This window comes from Bombina bombina, chromosome 1 (genome assembly GCF_027579735.1).
Source record: "Bombina bombina isolate aBomBom1 chromosome 1, aBomBom1.pri, whole genome shotgun sequence".
Classification (NCBI taxonomy): Eukaryota; Metazoa; Chordata; class Amphibia; order Anura; family Bombinatoridae; genus Bombina; species Bombina bombina.
Window position 1 is genome coordinate 1,098,885,561 of NC_069499.1, and position 21,010 is coordinate 1,098,906,570.

The 21,010-nt window shown below is 41.0% G+C and overlaps 1 protein-coding gene across 1 annotated transcript in view; it reads right to left on the reverse strand.

The window, feature by feature from the left end:
* The window catches only part of LOC128663152 (fer-1-like protein 4), a 284,642-nt gene that overhangs the window by 153,132 nt on the left and 110,500 nt on the right, over positions 1-21,010 (reverse strand). Inside the window, exon 7 of the mRNA XM_053717349.1 lies at positions 5,472-5,630. Within this exon, the coding sequence (XP_053573324.1) occupies positions 5,472-5,630 (159 nt within the window). The remainder of the gene's footprint in view (positions 1-5,471; positions 5,631-21,010) is intronic.

Here is a 21,010-nt window from a genome sequence, read left to right on the forward strand (position 1 = left end):
AGGCTATATCTGTGTTTATCTTTTTTAAATATGATATAATTGTCTTTCTTTTAATAGGAGATGTTAAACCTCCTATGTTCCAGGAAACCATTTTACAGCTAATATCCATATCCATCATTTATAAAAGGAGAGGAGAGAAAATAAAAAAAATAAAAAAAAAAAAAAAAAAAGCCCCTCGCCCTTCTCTCCCCCGCCACCCCTTCAAGTGCGTCATCCTGGTTGCCGCTTCTAATCCCTACTGCCTCTAGATACAGGACTGTCCTGACTGAGGCGTAAACCCAAATTATGGGCTGACCAACCCTGAAATATAAAAAATAGATAATCTTTATTAACATAACATTTTTATTTAATGACCTTTGTTTTAAATCACTCTTACTTATTCCTTTCACGCCCTTTCTATCCTTTGGACTAGCCACTTCCTTTAACTTAAAGGAGAGAACTGCGCCACATATTTTTCAGCTTCTTTAGCTGTGTCAAAAACTTGAGTCTTACCATCTATTGTTATTTTCAATTTTGCTGGGTACACTAAAGCAACCTGATACCCTTGATTAATCAACTTAGTGCAAGTTGGTGACAGTTCCCTTCTCTTTGCTGATGTCTCAGCCGAGAAGTCCTGGAACAATAAGATTTTAGCATTTCCCAGGAATATGGGTTGGTTTTTCCTAAAGAATTGTAATAGGGTAAGTTTGTCCTGATAATTTAACATTTTGGCAATGATTGGTCTTGGCCAACTATTCCCTTTTTCGGTGTTACGCCATCCTACTCTATGTACTCTTTCGATTATCATTTGTGTCTGTGTTTGGGGTATTTGTAGTAGGTGTGGGATTGTTTTTGAAAGTAATTTATCAAGATCCTCAAATTGTTTATCTTCCGGAACTCCTATTACTCTTATGTTGTTCCTTCTCGCTCGATTTTCTAAGTCTTCCATTTTTAACTCAGTTTTTGTTAATTTAGAGTTTAGATCCCTTAATTTAGAATTGTGTGATGCTATCGTATCTTCTAAATCAGATATTCTTTGCTCTGCTTCGGAAATTCTGTTAGAAAATTGACGAATTTCTGCAGATAAGGAGGTCATGTCATGTTTAATTTCCTTTCTCAACTCTTCAAATTTAGGAGATAGAGCTTCGGAAATTCTTAGGACTAAAGCTTGTATGTCAATTGGTTCATTTGGCTGTGAAACATTACTACTAAGCTGTGTTTCTACTGGTGTTTCTTGCGTAGTCTTAGTTTTTTTTTCTCTTGATTTTGCTCCCATGACCGACGGAGAAGTTCTGACAGGTGGGGTGAAATATCTATCCATAAATGTGCGTGTTAAAAAGTGATAAAATTAAGGGATGTGAATAGTGAGGAAGTCTATTGGTGGTATGGGGGGAGGAAGGACCCCGAGGGGGTGAAAAAAAAAAAAAAACCCTACGTAAAACGTGAGTGTGAGTGCTTGTTGTGGAGAAAAAAAAAAAAAAAAGTGAGAAAGTTGTGCAGTGATAGAAGAATTTACTCCCTGGTCATGCAGCTCACAGAGATTGAAAAGATTAGAGTTCACCTTGCCAGTAGGTTCAAATTATTATTCTTAATCAGCTGTTTGCAGGAGCAATTTTTATATACGGCTTTTTATATGAGTTGTATCATCATTTTCCTTTAAAAGTTTCCTGTTTGAATGGGGATTTTCTCTTGGTAACCTTCTCTGCACCCTTAGTCCCACCTTATCACTGTTATCCCGCCCTCCTTCGTACAACTGCCTAGATATACTTAAACCAGCAATATCAAAAGCTTCTGTTATCTGCAGTCAATAATTATCATGCAAAAATATAATCCTATGAGTCTTATAACAGGTCAAAGTACTTTTGAGAATGGGGTAGGGTTTTAGGGTAGCATTATTCTTTCAGATCACAATTTTAAAGTTAGAATAAAAAAGTTCACACATATGAATTGCATAGCCATTCAGGTTAAGTAAGCAATTATCAATAAACAAAGGTTAATGTACATGCAATACCGCTTTACCCCTCCTTCCTTCCTTTCTACCTTTCTTTCAAGCTAAGTAGGAAAGTTAAGGATTCGAGTCTTGGTGCTACAAATAACATAACATACCATATAAGCTTATATGTGCCTCTTTTTAACCCTTTTCCCCTCTCAGTCTACCTTTACACTTATCATAACCATAGATATACAGTTCCTTAGTCACAGGGTGCAATTTAACTAAATGTAGTATCTTATGCAGAATTTTAGTATAGGTGTTGCATTGCACCAGATAGACACAAAAAAGGAAAAAAAAAGAAAAAAGAAACACAACTCCTAGTTTAAACTAAAATTTGTCAGATTTGAGGTTTGATAAAATACAATTTACTTTTATACTACCCAAATTTTCAGTTTTTGCAGTTCAACTTCTGATAGTCGTTTATATTTCTTGTAATGACACTCTGTTTTTGAGGGAAACAGTTCTGAAAACCAGAGTTAGATTCGTAGTGCTTGTGTCCATTAGCTGCCCCTTTATTATTGTCTAGCAATAAGTTCAGCTACCGCTTTCAACAGATAATTTTACGGGGCCCAGCCAACCAAGCTGTTGAGCCAGAGAGAAGCAAACAAAGGAGCAAACAATAGCCAGAGAAAGAGAGTTATTTGCCCAGAGGACTTCAATTTTAACAAAGTACCTGTACAGTTCTCAGAGCCACTTGTTCCTTGAAGACAGGCTCTGCTGAGGGATAAACTACGGCTTAGGTCCACGGCTCCCCCACGCAACACCGGTGGGGGGGAGCGAGATCAAGACCAAGCCTCTTCCAACTCCGCTTAGTCGCGAAGCCACGCAGCAAGGGCCGCACACCCACAGACGTTCCTCAGCGTCTCCCGATCTCGCAGGAGTGCCTCATCTGGGCCGAGAAGGACCGCCCCGTCTAGGTCACATGCACGTTCTACTCCTCCGGACGGACAGCAACGATGCTCCCAAGCCGCAACCAACGGAAACGCCAATCTCCGGAGCACACCTTGACCAGCCGGGGCCACGGTAAAGAGCCAACACCACACAACCAGGGCTTAGTCGCAGAGAATCGAATCCCCTTGCTTAGTTAGGTGCCGCAACACCACATATCTCGGGTCACTGTTGCTCTCCCCCTCGCGCAACACCGGTGGGAGGGGGGGGATGGAAAAGTTATGGAATTCTTTGCTTGTGGCTCCGAGGTTACAGGGAAAGAGAAATGGGTTTTGGTCAGTTCATTTGTTTGCTGCTAGTAGCAGCTCAGTGAGATGTAGTGTCACTGTTAGGGTGCTGGAAGTACATGGAGTTTTACTTGTAAAGAGCCACCCAAGGACCAGGGATTTAGGCACGGGTTTTCCTGCCAGTAGCTCTTCCAGGGAACCAGAGAACAAGCGTTTGCACGTCCTTTTGCTTGAGCTCCTCCCACCAGCTTCCTCTTCCCCTAGAGCATGCAATTTTAAACAACTTTCTAATTTACTCCTATTATCAATTTTTTTTAGTTCTCTTGCTATCTTTATTTGAAAAGAAGGCATCTAAGCTTTTTTTTTTGTTCAGACCACTGGACAGTACTTTTTTATTGGTGGATGAATTTATCAACCAATTAACAAGAACAACCCAGGTTGTTCACCAAAAATGGGCCGGCATCTAAACTTACATTCTTGCATTTCAAATAAAGATACCAAGAGAATGAAGAACATTTGATAATAGGAGTAAATTAGAAAGTTGCTTAAAATTCCATGCTCTATCTGAATCACGAAAGAAAAAATTTGGGTTCAGTGTAGCCCCAAATAGAATGAAGAATCACTAGAGTTAAACTGATGCTCCTATTTTATGTATGTATTATTTGTATTAGTGTACATTTGTCTATTTGAAAGTCCCCACAGATTGTGCATGACATGTATAATATAAGTGAATATATACCAATCCTACTGTATATATACCATAACAAATTAAATAGCTTGTTTAGTAAGTTCTAAGTGGATACCATTGTTTGTGAACCTCCATTTGTTTCATCTTCTGACACCAGTTAGCCAGCGATTCATACATTAAAGTGTTCTGTCATTTCTAGGTCTAGTAAGGCCCACTTACGAATAGACATGTGTTTGGCTTCTAGTTGACCACCTTGGTGATACCGTAGCCCAAATTGTGGTTATATAATACTTATTATAAAATGAGTTTCCCCGTCTGTGCTATGCTAGTGCCCTGAACCATGGGTGAAACTGACATTTCTCTGGCAGGTCTGGTGTATTCTCTAAACATTTCCCCCCTGCATATTTTACAGTTTTATCTTGCAAACTGAGAGGTGGCACAATGGTGTTAAAATAGCCAAACACTTATTAATGTATCAGAAAAACACACATATACAAACATAGAGGCCATTCTAAGACACTATAGGCTGAAAACAGAGTAAATTGGTTTGTATTGGCGCCAGTATTTCACTTATAAAGGGCACTCCCAAGCTAAGTTTCCCTTTCCATCAAGCCCCATTCATTTCTATGGGAGACATCTCTAAATTCCCAAGGGCAGCTTTTTTGAGTGCAGTGAGGTTCTTGATGTTCCATCCTGTGAAGTTTAAATGCTCGGACCCCTAGCGAGCTTTAAGGAAGTACCTTTAATCAAGTGGTACACAGTGTTTATGCATTAGAGGACAAATATGTTTGTTTTCTCTTTTAATGTTATCAAAAGTCATACACTTCAGATAGAGCTACATGGATTTTACCCATAATTTCTTAGCAGGAAGCTCTTAAGGTCAAATGTATAAACAATGCAGGTAATTAAAGGGTCATAGTACTGTAACATTTTCTACCCTTTAAAGGGACAGTAAAGTCAAAATTAAATTCTACTGATTCAGATAGAGCATGAAATTCTAAACAACATTACAGTTTACTGTTATCACATGTATCTTGATATCATTTGTTGAAGAGCATACCTAGGTAGGCTCAGGAGCAGTGAGGCCCCTCTAGGAGATAGCTGGGGATTGGTGGCTGCACTTACACATATTTTGTCATTGGCTCACCAGGTATGTTCAAGCTAGCTCTCTGTAGTGCATTGCTGCTACTAAGCCTACTATTCAACAAAGCATACCAAGAGAACAAAGCTAATTTGGTAATATAATTACATTGAAAAGTTATTTAAAATTATATGTTCTGTCTGAATAATGAAAGTTTAATAGTGATCAATTGCACTTGTCAGAATATATAAAACCTTTTCCAAATAACTCTTACCTTTATTTTGTTGTTTGCATTAGTTGTTTTTGCCTGTTAACACCGCCATCTATACTGAAAATGACTGGCTATACAAAAAGGCAGCAGAAGAAATCAACCTCCCAGTGGGGGGGGGGGGGGTGAGAAAACAAAAGATATACTAGCTCTTTTAAAAGGATGTTCCTGAAGCAAATATTAATACAATGACGTCTTATCAGTACATTATACCTTTAAGATCAAAGTTTGGTTTGTGTTGCTTATCAAATGAGAAGCAGGCATTGTGCTTTATTAGAAAATAATACCTCAAGACTGGAGTGAAATTAATCCCAGAGATCTCTATATCCGATTCATCATATATGTCATAGTCATCATCATCATCATCATCTTCTGAGCCTTTCACAAGTCTCTTCCCCATACGGACAGCATCTTTATCCAGCTTACGCGCTGTCTCATGATTATCCCTGAGTATAAAAAACATATTATTCCAATGTACTGTATAATTAATATACTACTTACAAGCTGAACATTGTATATGTAAGGTAGTACTAAAAAAAGAATTTGCTAAGCCGATAATTATCACATTAAGTGGAGTCTTTTTATAAAGCAAAAATAAATGTAAACATTGCACTATTTGTTGTCCTCTAAAAAATACATCTTGAGAGATACACCCTACTCTTTAAATGACCACTATACACAGTAGAAAAATGCATAATAAAGAGACAATGCAAAAACACAGTTTGAATTTCAAGTGATCAGTAGATTTTTTTTCTGACTAATCTTAAACACCTAGATTACGAGTTTTTAGCGCTATAGGGAAAGTAAAGAACGCAACAAACGTTGCGTTATTTAACCCCCTATAGCGCTACCATTACAAGTTTACAAAAAAACAGCTTGTGCGAGCGATATGGCTGCGTTGATCTCCATACTGCACCAAAAACAAGCAGTGTTTTGACGTGCTCAGCCACGCTTTCCCCATAGACATCAACGGGGAGAGCCAGTCAAAAAAAAAGACTAACACCTGCGATCACGGAAACAAAAGCTCCGTAACGCAGCCCCATTGATGTCTATGGGGAAAAAGAAAATACAGTTTAAAGCTAACACCCTAACATAAACCCAGAGTATAAACACCCAATCTGCTGCCCTTGACATCGCAGACACCTGCCTACAGTTATTAACCCCTAATCTGCCGCACCCTATATTGGCGCCACCTAAATAAAAATTTTAACCCCTAATGTGCCGCTCCCAATATCGCTGCCACTATACTAAAGTTATTAACCCCTATTCTGCCGCAACCCAACATCCCTGCAACTATATTAAAGTTGTTAACCCCTATTCGGCCGCTCCCCAACATCGATGCAACTAAATAAAGTTATTAACCCCTAAACCTCTGGCCTCCCACATCACTACCACTAAATAAACTTATTAACCTCAAAACCGCCAGCCCCCACATCGCAACAACCTAAATTAAACTATTAACCCCTAACACTAACGTAACCCTAACACCCCCTAACTTTAACATAATTAAAATAGAGCTAAATTAAACTTACAATTATTAACTAAATAAACCTATTAACCCCTAAACCGCCAGCCCCCACATTGCAACAACCTAAATTAAACTATATTAACCCCTAAACCTAACTCTAACCCTAACGTAAACCAAATCCTAACCCTAACCCTAACACCCCCTAACTTTAACATAATGAAATTAAATCTAAATTAAATTTACAATTATTAACTAAATAATTCATATGTAAAACTAAATACTTACCTGTGAAATAAAACCTAAGCTAGCTACAATATAACTAATAGGTAGACTAGTTAGTAAATAGTAAACTATTTAATAACTACCTAGCTAAAATAAATTCAAACTTACCTGTGAAATAAAACCTAACCTGTCTTACACTAAAACCTACCATTACAAAAAATAAACAGCTCTTTTGCTCCAAAAAAAAATATAAAACACCCCCTAACACTATACAAACCCCCACCCCCCAAATTACCAAGAACCGTTAAAATGACCTTTTGGGGGGCATTGCCCTAAGTTAAATAGCTCTTTTGCTTTAAAAAAAAAAAAAAAAAACCCTAAAAATATACATTACACAAAATAACAAACAAATTATCAAAAATAAAAAAAATATTGTTATTCTAATACCCATAAAAAAACACCCCAAAATAAAAAAACCTAATCTAGAATAAACTACCAATGGCCCTTAAAAGGGCCTTTTGTAGGGCATTGCCCTAAAGATAGCAGCTCTTTTAGTAAAAAAAAATTAAACACCCACTAACATTACAAACCCCCACCCCCCCAAACCCACAAAATAAATAAAACTATCTAAAAACCTAAGCTACCCATTGCCCTGAAAAGGGCATTTGTATGGGCATTGCCCTTAAAAATGGCATTTAGCTCTTTTACTACCCAGACCCTAAACTTAAAAATAAAATTTAAAAAAAAAAAAACCTTTAAAAAAGCCTAACACTAACCCCCTGACGATCCACTTTTTGAAATACCGCTTGAACGTTCTTCATCCCGGAGTGGAAGTACTGATCCAGCCGGCGAGTAGTCTTCATCCAGGCGGCCTCTTCAATCTTCATCACAGCTGTGAAGTTCTTATCCAAGCGTCGAGAAGTCTTCATCCAGATGGCCTCTTCATCTAGGCGGCATCTTCTATCTTGATCCCAGAGGCACGGAGCAGGTCTATCCTGAAGACATCCGGCGTGGAGCATCCTTTTCATACGGTTGCCGCCGTACACTGAATTTTCAATGCAAGGGACGCGATTCAAGATGGCGTCCTTTGCATTCCTATTGGCTGAAAATTTTGAATCAGCCAATAGGAATTAGGACTGCTAAAATCCTATTGGCTGTTTAAATCAGCAAATAGGATTTAAGCTGCTTTTATTCTATTGGCTAATTCGAATTAGCCAATAGAATGAGAGCTGCTTAAATCATATTGGCTGTTCAAATCAGCCAATAGGATTTAAGCAGCTCTCATTCTATTGGCTAATTCGAATTATCCAATAGAATAAGAGCTGCTTAAATGCAAGGGACGCCATCTTAAATCGCGTCCCTTGCATTGAAGATTCAGTGTACAGCAGCGACCATATGAAGATGATGCTCCGCGCCGTATGTCTTCAGGATGGACCTGCTATACTCCTCCAGGATCAAGATAGAAGATGCCGCCTTGATGAAGATTGAAGAGGCCACTTGGATGAAGGCTTCTAGCCGCTTGGATCAGGATTTTGCCACCAGGATGAAGACTTCTCGTCGCCTTGACCAGGACTTCAACTCTGAGATGAAGATTGTTCAAGCGGGACTTCAAAAACTGTAAGTGGATTGTCAGGGGGTTAGTGTTAGGCTTTTTAAAGTTTTTTTAGGGTGGGTTTCTTTTTTTAGTTTAGGGTCTGGGCAGTAAAAGAGCTAAATGCCCTTTTAGGGCAATGCCCATACAAATGCCCTTTTCAGGGCAATGGGTAGCTTAGGGTTTTTTACAATTAGGTTTTCTATTTTGGGGGGTTGGTTGGGTGGTGGGTTTTACTGTTGGGGGGTCTTTGTGGTTTTTTTACAGGTAAAAGAGCTGATATCTTTGGGGCAGTGCCCCACAAAAGGCCCTTTTAAGGGCCATTGGTAGTTTATTATTGTCAGGGTTTTTTCCCTGTTTTGTTTGCCATGTGCTGCTGGCAGCCATTTTACTCACCTCTCTTGCTGACTATGGTGCATTTCCTGCACTTCCTTTTATGGCTAGACTGGTGTGCATCATCCGTGTGAGACAGGATGCAGTCTCAGAATTGTGATGTCATCACTTATTATTTAAAGGGCCTCTGTTCAGTATGCTTTGCCTTTGTGTTGTCTCAGACCTGTTTGTGAGAGTTCCTGTGTATTACATGGCTGCCTCACGTCCTTCCTGGTTCCTGATTAGTGATGTTGCGAATAGTTCCCGGCGAACATAGCATGTTCGCGATCGCCGCGGCGGGCGAACATATGCGATGTTTGATCGGCCCCCTATTTGTCATCATTGACTAATACTTTGACCCTGTACCTCACAGTCAGCAGGCACATTCCAGCCAATCAGCAGCAGACCCTCCCTCCCAGACCCTCCTACCTCCTGGACAGCATCCATTTTAGATTCATTCGGAAGCTGCATTCTTAGGGAGAGGAGGGACAGTGTAGCTGCTGCTGATTAATAGGGAAATCGATAGCTAGGCTAGTGTATTCAGTGTCCACTACAGTCCTGAAGGACTCATCTGATCTCTGCTGTATGGACAGCACCCCAAAAAGCCCTTTTTAGGGCTGCTTTTTTCCTGTGTAATCTAATTGCAGTTGCCTACCTGCCAGCGTGTGTGTCAGGCTCACAGCGTATACTGTGCCCACTTGCCCAGTGCCACCACTCATATCTGGTGTAACAGTAGTGTAAATTTAAAAAAAAAAACCTTTTTTGACTGTGAAACATCAGTCTGCTTGTGTAATCTAATTGCAGTTGCCTGTCTGCCAGCGTGTGTGTCAGGCACACAGCATATACTGTGCCCACTTGCCCAGTGGCACCACTCATATCTTGTTTAATAGTAGTGTAAGTGTACATTTTAAAAAAAAAAAACTTTTTTGACTGTGAAACATCAGTCTGCTTTTTTTGTGTCAGACTCACAGCGTATACTGTGCCCACTTGTCCAGTGCCACCACTCATATCTTGTTTAATAGTCGTGTAAGTGTACATTTAAAAAAAAAAAAAATTTGACTGTGAAACATCAGTCTGCTTTTTTGTGCCAGGCTCACAGCGTATACTGTGCCCACTTGCCCAGTGCTACCACTCATATCTTGTTTAATAGTAGTGTAAGTGTACAATTAAAAAACAAAAAACTTTTTTGACTGTGAAACATCAGTCTGCTTTTTTGTGTCAGGCTCACAGCGTATACTGTGCTCACTTGCCCAGTGCCACCACTCATATCTTGTTTAATAGTAGTGTAAGTGTACATTTTAAAAAAAAAAACTTTTTGGACTGTTAAACATCAGTCTGCTTTTTTGTGTCAGGCTCACAGCGTATACTGTGCCCACTTGCCCAGTGCCACCACTCATATCTTGTTTAATAGTAGTGTAAGTGTACATTTAAAAAAAAAAAAAACTTTTTTGACTGTGAAACATCAGTCTACTTTTTTGTGTCAGGCTCACAGCGTATACTGTGCCCACTTGCCCAGTGCCACCACTCATATATTGTTTAATAGTAGTGTAAGTGTACATTTTTAAAAAAAAAACTTTTTTGACTGTGAAACATCAGTCTGCTTTTTTGTGTCAGGCTCACAGCGTATACTGTGCCCACTTGCCCAGTGCCACCACTCATATCTTGTTTAATAGTAGTGTAAGTGTACATTTAAAAAAAAAAAAACTTTTTTGACTGTGAAACATCAGTCTGCTTTTTTGTGTCAGGCTCACAGCGTATACTGTGCCCACTTGCCCAGTGCCACCACTCATATCTTGTTTAATAGTAGTGTAAGTGTACATTTAAAAAACAAAAAAACTTTTTTGACTGTGAAACATCAGTCTGCTTTTTTGTGTCAGGCTCACAGCGTATACTGTGCCCACTTGCCCAGTGCCACCACTCATATTTTGTTTAATAGTAGTGTAAGTGTATATTTAAAAAAAATGACAGGCAGAGGGGCAGGACACCCCGCAGGTGCCATCGTGGTCGTGGTGCTGTGATTCCCTTTGGCCATAGAATAATGCCCAGTGTTCAGAGGCCACGTACCATGAACTCGAAAAGTTCTGAGGACATAGTTGACTTTTTAACACAGGACACTCAATCTTCTATAGCTTCCACTCGGAACCTTTACACACCATCCTCCTCCAGCTTAGCTTTGGGCCCCATCTCAAGTTACCACTCACCCACCTGCCGCCACCACCAACACTAGCACCACAGCCGCTTCACTTGATCTGTCAGAGGAGTTATTTACACATCAGTTTGAAGAAATGAGTGATGCGCAACCATCATTGACAGAGGATGTAGATAACAGTGTTATGTCTCAGTCAGGCAGCATTACAGGCATGGACTACGGTGTGATGATGATGATGTTGTACCCGCTGCTGCTTCCTTTGTTGATTTGTCAGATACAAGTGAAGCGGTTGATGATGACGATTCGTCCGTGGATGTCACGTGGGTGCCTGCTAGAAGAGAAGAAGAACAGGGGGAAAGTTCAGATGGGGAGACAGAGAGGAGGAGGAGACGAGTTGGAAGCCGGGGGAGGTCATCGCAAGGAGCTAGTGGCACAGTCAGACAGCATGCATCGGCACCCGGGGTCAGCCAGACAGCATGCCAATCAACGCATGCTGTTTCCACCACCAGAATGCCGTCATCGCAGAGCTCAGCAGTGTGGCATTTTTTTTGTGTGTCTGCCTCTGACAACAGCGAAGCCATTTGCAACCTGTGCCAAAAGAAACTGAGTCGTGGGAAGTCCAACACCCACCTAGGTACAACTGCTTTGCGAAGGCACATGATCGCACATCACAAATGCCTATGGGATCAACACATGAGTACATGCAGCACACAAACTCAAAGCCGTCATCCTCCTCCTGGTCCAGCATCTTCAGCCACGTCAACCACTGCTGTCCTACTTGCCCCCTCTCAACCATCCGCCACTCCATCTCTCGCCTTCAGCAGTTCCTGCTCATCACCAGCCCACAGTCAGGTGTCTGTCAAGGACATGTTTGAGCGTAAGAAGCCAATGTCACAAAGTCACCCAGTTGCCCGGCGTCTGACAGCTGGCTTGTCTGAACTCTTAGCCCGCCAGCTTTTACCATACAAGCTGGTGGAGTCTGAGGAGTTCAAAAAATTTGTAGCTATTAGGACACTGCAGTGGAAGGTACCCGGCCAAAATTTCTTTGCACAAAAGGCAATCCCCAACCTGTACTCGATTGTGCAAAAGGAAGTAATGGCATGTCTGGCACACAGTGTTGGGGCAAGGGTCCATCTGACCACTGATACCTGGTTGGGTAAACCTGCTGATGGCTGCCAAGCATGGAATGCGTGGCTCTGCAGAGGAGTTGGTGACACTGCCACGACTTGCAGGCAGGCCTGCTGCCACCTCCTATACTCCTCCTACTCTATCCTCTTCCATAACCTCCTCGGCTGAGTCCTCTTCTGCTGCTGCATCTTGCTCCACATCAACGGCAGCCCCCCCAGCTCCCCAGGTACTATTCCACATCCCAGATATGGCAGTGTCACGCCGTCTTGGGGTTGACTTGCCTGAAAGCAGAGAGTCACACCGGACCAGCACTCCTGTCTGCCCTGAACGCACAGGTGGATCAGTGGCTGACTCCGCACCAACTGGAGATCGGCAAAGTGGTTAGTGACAATTGAAGCAATTTGGTGGTGGCATTGAATTTGGGCAAGTTGACACATGTGCCGTGCATGGCACATGTGTGTAATCTGATCGTACAATGCTTTGTGCATAAGTACCCAGGCTTACAGGATGTCCTGAAGCAGGCCAGGAAGGTGTGTGGCCATTTCAGACGTTCCTACACGGCCATGGCGCACTTTTCAGATATCCAGCGGCGAAACAACATGCCAGTGAGGCACTTGATTTGCGACAGCCCGACACGTTGGAATTCAACACTCCTAATGTTCGACCGCCTGCTCCAACAAGAAAAAGCCGTTAACGACTATTTGTATGACCGGGGTGCTAGGACAGCCTCTGTGGAGCTGGGATTTTTTTTTTGCCACGTTACTGGACGCTCATGCGCAATGCCTGTAGGCTCATGCGTCCTTTTGAGGAGGTAACAAACCTAGTCAGTCACACCGAAGGCACCATCAGCGACATCATACCATTTGTTTTCTTCCTGGAGCATGCCCTGCGAAGAGTGCTGGATCAGGCCGTAGATGAGCGTGAAGAGGAAGAGTTGTGGTCACCATCACCACCAGAAACAGCCTTATCAGCATCGCTTGCTGGACCAGCGGCAACGCTGGAAGAGGATTGTGAGGAAGAGGAGTCAGAGGAGGAATGTGGCTTTGAGGAGGAGGAAGACCAACCACAACAGGCATCCCAGGGTGCTCGTTGTCACTGTAAGGATTCCAGTCCTGCTTTTACTTTTTGCCTCAACTTACCTTCCTCACCTGTACTTAAGGCATCACCCCGCCCCAAACAAGTGCTTAGTTGTTGAGTATTGTTTGCTGAAACCAGTGCTCTCTTTCTTATAAGCTATATACTTACCAAAAGAAGTTTTACTTCTACTACTTTAACATTTGGATTTACAAATACCAGCTGCAGTTTGGTCACAAAGGGACTAATAACAACTAGTCTCATTCATCCTGAAGATTGCTATTCCAAGAAGTATTAAGTTATTCAACTCCTCATCTCTACAGGAATTGCTATCTAATTTCTAACAGGAGGATTCTACCAACTACTACTACGGTATTAGTATCAAATCTAATTTACCTTGGATGCCTTAGGTAACGGCTAAGTACAAATTTCATGTTTCCTTTTTGAACTTTTGTAAACTGACTTTGTCTCTCAGAAATTACTTTGATTGCAACGAATGTTTTATTTAATTCTATGAACTTCCTTTGAATACATTCTCATACCGGACAGTAACGGACTTTATGTGACGTCACACAGCCTCATACATCTCAGCGTGCCATACAGCTCCTTACAACTCAGCGTGTCTCACAGCTCCATTTACAATCACTAGTCTGTGTTCAGTTTTCCACGCTGCAAGCCTTACTCTGTGTGCTGTGTCTCGCAGCAGGTCACGCCCCTGTCAGCAGCTGCAGTCTGTGTGTCTCACATTTCCCATGCCTCAGTGATTATTACAATGAACACTATCTCTCACATTTGGGTTTGAGCACAATTATTGTCAAAAGTTGTTATTAATAATAATACTTATTTTCAGCCTCTAAATATTTATATGGTATAACGATATAATATAACCATATAAAGACTTACTGCCATTACTTATAAAAATCACTCTGAATAAAACAGTCTATGCTGATATAATAGCCTGTACTTCAGTTGTGAAACAAATATAATTTATTTAGACTCTGCAGTTGTGATTCAAATAACCAAGGAACCTGATATAACAACTAAGCCATAAAATATGGATCCAGCAGAGCTTCCTCAAATTGTTTATAATTTAACACAAAGAGTTGACCAACTTAGTCAAGCCTTTAGAGAGTTACAATTAGAAAATGAAACTTTAAGAAAAGTAATAAAAGACACTGTATCTATTAAACAGAGCCTTCCTGACAATCTGTCAGAACCATTTATTGCACCTCCTGATTTTTTCAATGGAGATAGGAATTTATACCGTCAATTCAAAAATGCTTGTCTGCTTAATTTCACCCTTAAACCTAAAACATACCCAAATGATAGGGTTAAAGTCCTTACAATGATAAGCTATTTAAGAGGTGAACCTCGCATTTGGGCAGACACTCTCTTTGAGACAAATAATGCTGTTCTTTCATCTTTTTCATCTTTTCTGGATATCATGGATGAATTATACTATGATTCTAACCTACAGTATACTTCTGAGAAAAAGATGAGGAACTTAAAACAAGGTAACAAACCTGTTGAATGTTACATAACAGAATTCAAGCAATATTCTATTGACTCTCAGTGGAACGCCATTGCTTTAAAAAAACAGTTCAGGCTTGGACTCTCTGACGCAGTAAAAGATGAATTAGCCCGAACTGAGTTACCTGAAACATTGGAAGGCCTTATGAAGCTCAGCAGGCAAATTGATAGGAGATTACGTGAAAGAAGATCTGAACGTCAATACCCTGAAATTGTTCATAAGAAGGATAAGGTTTTTAACCATCCCACTTCTAACAGTCCTCATACTGGTTCAACTGGTGCTGAAGCAATGGATATAAGTTTTTTCAGAGGACCTCTAACTCCTGAAGAACGTATCAGAAGGAAGACTAGAGGCCTCTGCATGTATTGCGCATCCTCATCTCATACTTTAAAGGATTGCCCATCTTTGCCACAGAACAAGAAGAGTAAGTACCATACCAATCTTTCTCTCCAGTCAAAGCATAACAACCCTCTTCATTGTTCTTTACTTCTTTCTCTACAGTGGGCAAATAAACAACTGACCATTCCAGCCATCTTGGATACAGGAGCACAAGGAAACTACATAGACAGTTCTCTGGTTTCTAAAAATAAAATACCATTGATAAAAAAGTTGTCTCCTATTTTCCTTCGTGTGGTTGATGGCTCTGAGATATCATCAGGGCCAATTACACATCACACCATCCCGCTCTCTGTCACTACATTAAAAACACATCATGAACATCTCACTTTTGATGTAATCACTTCTCCATTATTCCCAATAGTACTTGGGCTAGCTTGGTTACAGCTACACGAACCTGATATTAATTGGAAATCCTTAAAAGTTCAATTAAATTCTGATTTCTGTCAACAGACTTGCCATAGAATTTCTTTTCACAGTTTATCCTCCACATCAGAAACTCTGATACCAGAAATGTACAAGCAGTTCTCTGAAGTCTTCAGTAAGAAGGAAGCAGATACCCTTCCCCCACACAGAATCTACGACTGCCCTATTGAACTGAAACCTGGAACCACGCCACCTATTGGACATTTATACCCACTTTGTCAACCGGAACTGGATCATCTAAAAACTTACCTAGATGAAAATCTAAAGAAAGGGTTTATCCGTCCTTCGGTTTCCCCTGCTGGTGCAGGAATGTTCTTTGTGCGGAACAAAGACCAATCTCTTCGGCCTATTATTGACTTCAGACAATTGAACAAAATAACCATAAAAAACCGATACCCTCTCCCCCTCATTCCTGAACTCATAGAAAGACTCAGACATGCTCAGATTTTTACTAAATTAGATTTGAGAGGGGCGTACAATTTAGTGCGTATCCGTGAGGGGGATGAGTGGCTTACCGCTTTCAGAACTAGGTATGGGTTGTTTGAATATCTAGTTATGCCTTTCGGCTTAACTAACGCACCCGCAACTTTCCAGTTCTTTATTAATGACATTTTCCATGATCTCCTTGACACATGTGTTGTTGTCTACCTAGATGACATTTTAATCTATTCCACAAATCTAGAAGAACATATCAAACATGTTAGTTGGGTTTTAGCAAGACTCCAAGTCCATCGGCTATACGCCAAATTGGAAAAATGTATTTTCCACACCAACAAAATAGAGTTCCTGGGTTACTCCATCAGCCCAAATGGGATTCAAATGCAAGATAACAAAGTGGAAGCAGTAAAATCATGGCCCACACCTTCAACACGGAAAGAACTACAAAAGTTTCTTGGTTTCAGTAACTATTACAGAAAGTTCATTCGCAATTTTTCTAAAATTGCAAAACCTCTGACTAAATTAACTAGTGCTAATTGCTCTTTCCAGTGGACTAAAGAACAGGATGATGCGTTCAACTTCCTAAAGAATTCCTTTTCATCTGCCCCCATTCTGAAATATCCTGATCCAAACCTTCAATATACCCTAGAGGTGGATTCTTCAGATTATGCTCTTGGCGCTGTCCTCTCCCAAAGACAGTCTCCTACAGAACCACTACACCCAGTTGGGTTCTATTCAAAGATTATGACTCCAGCAGAGATCAATTATTCCATTGGGGACAAGGAACTTCTAGCCATTAAAAGAGCCTTCGAATTCTGGAGACATCTCCTTGAAGGTACCTCCCTACCTATAGTGATTTATACGGATCACCGGAATTTGGAATATCTACAAAATAATAAAACTTTATCTGGACGTCAAGTGAGATGGAGTCTCTATTTTAGTCGTTTCAATTTCCAAATCATGTACAGGCCGGGTTCAAAAAATGGGAAGGCAGATGCACTCTCTCGACGAGATCCAAGACCTATACAGGAAGACTCTCCTACTAGCATTCTTCCCCCTACTCGATTCCTTGCTATCCTATCTCAACAGGATAAGGAATACCAATCTGATCTTTCTTCAGAAGACCAAACCCTACTAGATAGCCTAACCCTCCAGGATGGTTTTTACTTCCATGATTCTAAACTTTATATTCCAGAACGTTTCAGACAGAAAATAATCAAAGATCATCATGACCCTCCACTAATTGGTCATCCAGGAATCAAACGTACACATGAGCTCATCTCCAGAAGTTACTGGTGGCCATCGATGAAAACCAGTATAAAGGAATATATACAACATTGTACAACCTGTACAGTATCAAAACCAGAAAGGAGACCTCCCTATGGCTATTTAATTCCTTTGGAAGTACCGGAATCTCCTTGGTCTCATTTGGGAATGGATTTTATAGTTGATCTACCACCTAGTTCTGGACAAACCACCATTTTAGTTGTTACCGATCATTTTACTAAAATGGCACATTTTATTCCTTTTCATAAGTTACCCACTTCCATTGAAACAGCATATTTATTTCTAAACCACATTGTACGATACCACGGGTTACCATCCATTTTAACTACTGATAGAGGAACCCAATTCACCTCACGCTTCTGGAAAGCACTCACTAAAGCACTCCAAATCGATCAAAGGTTAAGCACAGCCTTCCACCCTCAGACTAATGGCCAAACTGAGAGACTCAATCAGTGGCTTGAGCAATATTTACGATGCTATTGCTCATATCATCAAAATAAATGGACTTCCTTTCTCTCCATGGCTGAATTTGCCTATAACAATACCATTAACAGCACTACAAATTACTCTCCCTTTTTCGCCAACTATGGTTTTAATCCAAGGTTCACTATCCAAACGACTTCTACACATGACTCACCATCTGTTGATGTGCTAACACAAAACATAGCTGAAAATTTTCTACATTTACGAGATAACATCAAACAAGCTCAGGCGTCTCAGAAGAAATTTTATGATTTACGTCGTAGAGCTTCTCCGAAATATTCTATAGGGGACTATGTTTGGTTATCTTCCAAAAACATTAAAATGCACTTACCAAGTAAAAAATTGGCTGGATTGTTCCTTGGTCCATTCAAAATTCTACACATCATCAATGAAAATGCCGTCAGGCTTGATCTACCTGATTCTTTACCCATCCACCCAACTTTCCATGTATCATTATTGAAACCCTACTTGGGAGATAAACCTGATGTACCTCTTCTACCCCCTTCTCCTATTCAATTGGGCACTGATGTCTATGAAGTTTATGATCTTTTGGACTCAAGATTTTATAATGGGGAATTACAGTATCTGGTCCGATGGAAAGGGTTCGCCCCAGAGGATGATACTTGGGAACCTCATGCACACATTAATGCTCCAAAGCTTATTGCTCGTTTTCATAGAAGATATCCAAACAGACCTAAATTCCAACCCGTGGTCGGCTTGCTTGAGGGGGGGGATCTGTAAGGATTCCAGTCCTGCTTTTACTTTTTGCCTCAACTTACCTTCCTCACCTGTACTTAAGGCATCACCCCGCCCCAAACAAGTGCTTAGTTGTTGAGTATTGTTTGCTGAAACCAGTGCTCTCTTTCTTATAAGCTATATACTTACCAAAAGAAGTTTTACTTCTACTACTTTAACATTTGGATTTACAAATACCAGCTGCAGTTTGGTCACAAAGGGACTAATAACAACTAGTCTCATTCATCCTGAAGATTGCTATTCCAAGAAGTATTAAGTTATTCAACTCCTCATCTCTACAGGAATTGCTATCTAATTTCTAACAGGAGGATTCTACCAACTACTACTACGGTATTAGTATCAAATCTAATTTACCTTGGATGCCTTAGGTAACGGCTAAGTACAAATTTCATGTTTCCTTTTTGAACTTTTGTAAACTGACTTTGTCTCTCAGAAATTACTTTGATTGCAACGAATGTTTTATTTAATTCTATGAACTTCCTTTGAATACATTCTCATACCGGACAGTAACGGACTTTATGTGACGTCACACAGCCTCATACATCTCAGCGTGCCATACAGCTCCTTACAACTCAGCGTGTCTCACAGCTCCATTTACAATCACTAGTCTGTGTTCAGTTTTCCACGCTGCAAGCCTTACTCTGTGTGCTGTGTCTCGCAGCAGGTCACGCCCCTGTCAGCAGCTGCAGTCTGTGTGTCTCACATTTCCCATGCCTCAGTGATTATTACAATGAACACTATCTCTCACATTTGGGTTTGAGCACAATTATTGTCAAAAGTTGTTATTAATAATAATACTTATTTTCAGCCTCTAAATATTTATATGGTATAACGATATAATATAACCATATAAAGACTTACTGCCATTACTTATAAAAATCACTCTGAATAAAACAGTCTATGCTGATATAATAGCCTGTACTTCAGTTGTGAAACAAATATAATTTATTTAGACTCTGCAGTTGTGATTCAAATAACCAAGGAACCTGATAGTCACTTATCTGGTACCCGTGGGGTTGTACGTGGCTGGGGGGAAGAAGGTACCTTCAGTGAGATCACTGAGGACGAGGAACAGGACATGAGTAGCTCAGCATCCAACCTTGTGCAAATGGGGTCTTTCATGCTGTCGTGCCTGTTGAGGGACCCTCGTATAAAAAAGTTGAAGGAGAACGACCTGTACTGGGTGTCCACGCTACTAGACCCCAGGTATAAGCATAAAGTGCCAGAACTGTAACCAAATTACCGCAAGTCGGAAAGGATGCAGCAGTTCCAAAAGAAATTAAAAAGTATGCTTTACACAACGTATAAGGGTGATGTCACAGCACAACGGGAATCTAACAGGGGAAGAGGTGAAAGTAATCCTCCTCCTCCCACAACCACGACGTCAAGGACAGGACGCTTTACAGACATGTTGTTGATGGAGGACATGCAGAGCTTTTTAAGTCCTATGCATCGCCACAGCCCTTCAGGGTCCACCCTCAGAGAATGACTCGACTGACAGGTAGCAGACTACCTCGCCTTAACTGCAGATCTCGACACTCTGAGGAGCGATGAACCCCTTGACTACTGGGTGTGCAGGCTTGACCTGTGGCCTGAGCTATCCCAATTTGTGATAGAACTTATGGCCTGCCCCGCTTCAAGTGTCCTGTCAGAAAGGACCTTCAGTGCAACAGGAGGTATTGTCACTGAGAAGAGAAGTTGCCTAGGTCAAAAAAGTCTAGATTACCTCACCTTTATTAAGATGAATGAGGGATGGATCCCGAAGGGACTGACAGTGGGCGATACATTCGACTAAAAAAGGCCTGATGAGATGAGCTGCCTTGGGCTAAAAATGGTCCACACGCTGCTGTATTTTATCTCTGAATGCCGGATTACTTGCGTGACTTATCCGCCACCAACTAGGGTTCAAGCCGCAATGTTTTAGGGCACTTTCTGCCTGGGAAACAAACATCAATTTTTCTGGCCGCTGCTACAGCAGCGGCTGCAACAATACCTAATTTTTCAGGCATGTGTACATGCCTAATTTTTCTGGCCTCTGGTGCAGCACTGTGGCTTCAAAAACCAAACCAATAAAAAAGGCAAATAACAGGGATTAAACTGATAGGAATAGTACTACTTAACACACCACTCCTATCTGGTGGCACAGTAGATTGCACGCGCAGTACCCCAAATTTGAAGTAGGAGGACCGACCAAGCATCTTTTTCCATCTCCCGGTTCCTAAAATCCATGCCATATACACGTCCCCTGATAGGGAACGTAACAGGGATTAAACTGATAAGAATAGTACTACTAAACACACCACTCATATCTGGTGGCACAGTAGATTGCACGCGCAGTGCCCCAAATTTGAAGTAGGAGGACCGACCAAGCATCTTTTTCCATCTCCCGGTTCCTAAAATCCATGCCATATACACGTCCCCTGATAGGGGACGTAACAGGGATTAAACTGATAAGAATAGTACTACTGAATACACCACTCATATCTGGTGGCACAGTAGATTGCA